Source organism: Priapulus caudatus, unplaced genomic scaffold (assembly GCF_000485595.1).
Source record: "Priapulus caudatus unplaced genomic scaffold, Priapulus_caudatus-5.0.1 Scaffold4769, whole genome shotgun sequence".
NCBI classification, from domain to species: domain Eukaryota; kingdom Metazoa; phylum Priapulida; class Priapulimorpha; order Priapulimorphida; family Priapulidae; genus Priapulus; species Priapulus caudatus.
In genome coordinates, this window is record NW_014581830.1 from 1 (window position 1) to 5,785 (window position 5,785).

The following is a 5,785-nucleotide window of genomic DNA, read 5'->3' on the forward strand; positions in this document are numbered from 1 at the left end:
GCATTCCTGTTCTTTCTCTCCCCTTTTCTCCCTCCTCCTCTATTCCCTTCCCCGCGTGGCATTCCTGTTCTTTCTCTCCCCTTTTCTCACTCCTCCATCCCTCCCCACTCCTTTCCCCCTCTCCCTCCTCCTCTATTTCCTTCCCCGTGCGCGGTGTACCTGGCTTTGATGATGGGCAGGTGAGTACGGTGAAGATGGAGGGGTCGGCGTACCTGGCTTTGATGATGGGCAGGTGAGTACGGTGAAGATGGAGGGGTCGGCGTACCTGGCTTTGATGATGGGCAGGTGAGTACGGTGAAGATGGAGGGGTCAGCGTACCTGGCTTTGATGATGGGCAGGTGAGTACGGTGAAGATGGAGGGGTCGGCGTGTCCGTACGAGACAGTGTTCATGCTCATGAAGTTATCCATGTCGTACTTGTACGGCGCGTAGTTGCCGTGCCAGGCGACGACGTCAAACGGCGAGTGATCCTGAAACAACAGAGCATTCGGCGTCGATGAACGAATCCCGTGTCGATGCTCGTCGAAAATTTCGTTCTCGAGAAATTTTTTGTATGTTTTTTTTTGCGTCGAAATCGTACGTTTCCTTTAAGTTTTAGTTTTGCAGAAATCGTACGTTTCGTTGAAATTTTGGTTTCGTCGAAAATTTGTTTCGTCGCGATTGCGAACTTTATCGAAATCGTACATTTCTTGAAGTTTCGATTTTGACCAAATTGCGAATTTCCTAAACACTGTCAACTTTACGACGAAAATGTGCATTTGAGGTTCTGAAATTTATGCCACAGCGCACACACTTCTTTCAGCGTCATTGTTTTCTTACCTTACTGCTATACTTTCGGCGTTTAACAAAATTCCCGACTACAGTTGGTATAATTCTACGAAGTAGAGTCACGCAGGAGGAAAGGCGAAGATGTGTGGGTGGGAGCCTGATGTACCATTTATTGGGGGAGGGGTTTTAATAGCTGAGTGGGCTGGGGACCGGGCCATAAACACCATTTATTTGGAGAGGGGTGTTGAATTAGCTGAGTGGGTTGGGTCCATAACACACATTTATTGGAGGGTTTGAATATCTAGATGGTGTAGCATCAATACACCATTTATTTGGGGGGGGTTTATATTTCTAGCATAGTGGGCATACACACCTATTATATTGAGAGAGCGGGTTTGCATATATCTAGATGGGTGCAGAGTCATAATCACCAGTGTATTGGCGGGGTTTGAATATCTAGATGGTGGTAGCATAACACACCATTTTATTGGGGAGGGGTTTGAATATCTAGATGGTGGCCAGCATAAACACACCATTTTATTGAGGGGAGGGCTTGCATAGCTCGAGGGCGTGCGGCATAATACACCAGTTTATGGGCGGCAGGCGGTTTGATATCGTGATAGTGGGGGCAAGTACACACCAATTTATGTGAGCGGGAAGGGTTTTAATATCTAGCATGGTGGTAGATAACCACCAGTTATTGAGGGCGGGGGAGGCAGGGCGTGTTGAATAGCCTGAGGCGGTGCGGGCACTAACACACCATTTATTTTGGGGGGGGGGGGTTGATAAGTTGACAGTGGAGCCGCTAACACGCATTTTGTGTGGGCGAGACGGGAGGGTGTAAGATAAGGCTGCACCTGCCCACTGTATTAAATGCTTCAAACATTTTTCAAAAACAGAAAAAGAAAGAACAGTAAACGTCGAGTGAGATACAGGCCAGCAGGGGGCGGCCACATTCGGCAGCAGAGCGGTGCTGCCACAAACACAGCGGCGCAGCGCGACAAGTTTGGAGCACAGCCGTGATTGGCTGGCAGATGCGCGCACCAAGTTCGCAAGACTGGGTGCATGCCTCGGCCAGGAGGGCGCCACACGGAGTCAGCAGAGAGCGCCACCGATGCCGGCCAGGGGGCGCGCGCCGCTGCACGTTACCTGGAGCGCGAGAACAGGTGGCCCTGGTACTTGTGACGACTGGCGTACTCGTTCGACGTCCAGATCCTCGAACCACGCGCGCTGGCGTGAGAATAGTCCGCGGCGGTTCGCGAGCTCCCAGTTAGCACCTGCGCTACGAGCATTGGTCGTTAATTACGGACGCGAGCGGGGGGCAGATAGGTCGTTAAACTAGCACGCGCGATGGTATGTTGGTGGCGAGCTGTTAATAGAGCGCGGCCGTTAATTAACGGACAGAGCGGGGGGGTCAGTTAACGAGCGTGCGGCATGTGAGTTGGGCAGGCTGTTAACGAGCAGATGCTAATAGAGAATTAGATGGTTAATTACAGGCCTAGGTGTTTTTTTTGTTTTTTTTTTTCTTTAACGAGCAGATTAAATTAACGAGCACAGCCGTTAATTACAGGGTGGTTACACGCATGCAGATAATAACGAGCACAACCATATAATACAGAGCTGTGTTACGAGCACAACCGTGTAATTACGGGCAGGTCTTTTACGAGCAGCATGCTAATTATTGGTAGGGTGTAACGAGCACATCATTAAGTTAGCGGGCAGGTTGTAACGGCATCGAACATTAAAAAGACGGTTAACGAGCCGTTGGAGGTGCATTATGGCTGGCATTATAATGGAGCCATGGCTGTTAACTAGTGGGTAAACATTAGTGAAAAAGGTGTTAATTACGAACAGCTATTAAAACGTAAACGGTGATGTTAAATAACAAACAGGAGCTTTTTAAAGCTTACATGTGTTAATTTACAAATCAGCCGTATTAAAAGAAAAGAGTTGAAACGAAAAGACCGTTAACGCCAGCTTGGAGGGATATGGCAGCATTAAATGGCATGGGCTGTTGATAGTGGCCGTAAACATTAGTGAAAGTGTTAATTACGAACAGCCCTATTAGAGTAAAGTGTGTTAAATACAAACAGAGTTTAAAGTACAGGTGTGTTCATTACAAACAGGCTATTAAGTAGCAGGCTGTGTTACATACGAACAGCGTATTAAAGTACAGGGGTGTAAATTTATGAACAGGTATTAAAGTAGAGCTGTTGTTAAATTACGAACAGGTGATTAAGAGTACAGGCTGTGGTTAACTTAACAAACAGGTATTAAAGTACAGGTGTGTTAAATACAAACAGGTATTAAAGTACAGGTGTGTTAAATACGAACAGGTATTAAAGTACAGGTGTGTTAAATATGAACAGGTATTAAAGTAGAGGTGTGTTAATTACGAACAGGTATTAAAGTACAGGTGTGTTAATTACAAACAGCTATTAAAGTACAGGTGTGTTAATTACGAACAGGCATTAAAGTACAGGTGTGTTCAATACGAGCAAACATTAACGAGCACTGGGTGTTATAATTACATGCAGGCATTAACGAGATGCATTAATTACAGATGGATATTAACGAGGAAATCGGCAGAGGCGTTAATGAGGACAATGCAGGTATTAGCGAGGCGGCGAGGTCTTAACGAAAGAAACACCATTAACGACAATGTGGTAAATTATGAAAAATAACGTCTGCCGCGATATTTGCGATATGTTCATCGGAACTCAACAAAACTGCCATCAAATGCTGACGTGGACGATCGACGATCGTTGGCAATCGGTAATTAATACAAAAAACACTAACGCCGCGATGCGATTACAATGCAGGATATTTCACACGGTATTTGACGCCTCAGAATTACAGTACGAGATGTGTGTAAATTGTTGTGAGAGGCGAGGTCAGAGTTCATCCCGGGACCACACTACCCCGGCTCTCTCTCACGCATCTTATCTCCCGCCAACATAACACCAGGAGCCGGTTTCACGAAGCGTAATCAAGTCCTTAATCATGATTAAACCACTAATCATTATTAACCTCCCGTAATTAAGTTGAAGTGACTGTTTCACAAAGCGTAATTAACTTTAATCATGATTAAGTTAATCACAACATTTAATTCTACTCAGGAGCATGATAAAAGCCACTAATCATAATTAGTTGCTAGTACTAGTAGTACTAGTAGTATGTAGGTAGTACTGGTACAGTAGGTATGCTGCAGATTTTACAATTGGAAATTTTACTTCCCTTTTATCCCAAGGAAATTTAAATTATCTAAGATTAGCTGTAGTAATTATAATTGCAAATTAACTCCTTTTCAGGTAGGCCCCTACCGTTTTGTAGGTACTTTTTGCGTTGTCCGCCATTCTTAATACAGTGTAATTCGTGTTTAAGTCGGCTAATTATGTGATTAGTTAAATATGTAATTAAATCACTTCGTGAAACAGATTTTTAAGTATGATTAACGAATCATAATTACGGGAGGGTAGTCATACGATTAGCGATTTAATTATTATTAAAGTTAATCACGCTTCGTGAAACCGGCCCCAGGAATGTGTAATATAGGTATATAATACGTTCGAAGCTATAACCACATAATGAGAACAGGTATCGATACAAGGTGAAGGTGAGGGCAAGTTGGACTCATAGGGTCTATGTCCCCCAGGGTACTATCGGAAGGTAGCCTGGGTACGGTTCGATATATCGGAACGTACCCTGGTAACTATCTGATATGGTTAGGGTTAGTGTTAGGGATAGGGAGTAGGCGACTCCCTAGACTCGTTAGTGGAGTAGGCGAGGTACGGTCCGGCATATTAGATAGTACCAGGGTACGTTAATTCCGATATATCGAACCGTACCCAGGGTACCCTCCGATAGTACCCTGGCAGACATAGACCCTATCAGCGCAAGTTGGATGTACAGCGGTATTTCTGATGTCATCGTTATTGAGTTTCACGTAATAAATCATAGGCACGGAAATGTTGAATTTCTTGTGTTTTGAGCGAGTCATACTCCTCTATATTACACACTCCTGATAACATCAGAGGGCGCCACCAGGCGAACGACGCGGCGGGACGTCAACGGCGGCGCCACCTACCGATCGGTCCGAGGTTGGGCAGCGTGAAATGGCCGGAGAAGATCTCAAGTACGTATCCTCGCGACGGTCCCTCCACCTCCACCGCAAACCTGATTCCCATCTGTAACGCACGCACAATACATTACACACGCACGCACGCACGCACAATACATTACACACGCACGGCACAGCAGCGCACCGCGGCGGCCGGTGAACCACGCACGGCCACGCAGCACGCACGACGAGCAGCGCACGCACGCACGCACGCGACGCCACAGCACTCGCGACGGTCGCTCACCTCCAGCTGAAACCTGATCCCATCTGTAACGCACGGCAAATATCAATTACACACGCGACGCACCACCGCACGCGACACGCAACAATACATTACACACGCACGGCACGCACCGCAGCGCAACGGCACGCACGCACGGCACTGCACGCACCGCCAACGAATACATTACCACGCACGCACGCACGCACACGCGATGTCGCCCTCCAGCTCCAGCGCGCAAAAACGCTGATTCCGCATCTGTAACGCACCGCACTGGAATACATTACACACGCACGCACGCACAGCCACGCAACGCACGCACGCACGGCACGCACCGACATACATTACACACGCCACGCACGCAACGCACGCGAACGCACGCACTCACGCACGCACGCCACGCACGCACTCACGCAGGGCGCACGCCCACCGCCGACGGTCGCCTCAACCTCCACCAGCAGAACTGGATTCCCATCTGTAATCGGCACGCACAATGACATTACAACATGCCACGCACGCACGCACGGCACGAATACATTACACACCACCGCACAATAGCATTACAACACCACGCACGCACACATGAACAATTACATCACGCACGGAGCAACGCACGCGACGCACGCACGCCACGCACCGCAACGAATACGTTATACACGCACGAATACATTGACAGCA

At 47.6% G+C, this 5,785-nt stretch overlaps 1 protein-coding gene across 1 annotated transcript in view; it reads right to left on the reverse strand.

Moving 5' to 3' along the window:
- Nucleotides 1-318: 318 nt before the first annotated feature.
- LOC106819841 (homogentisate 1,2-dioxygenase-like) overlaps nt 319-5,785 on the reverse strand; it is a gene marked incomplete at both ends in the record, with an annotated part of 11,100 nt that continues 5,633 nt past the window's right edge. The window contains one exon of the mRNA XM_014824419.1: nt 319-469. Within this exon, the coding sequence (XP_014679905.1) occupies nt 319-469 (151 nt within the window). The remainder of the gene's footprint in view (nt 470-5,785) is intronic.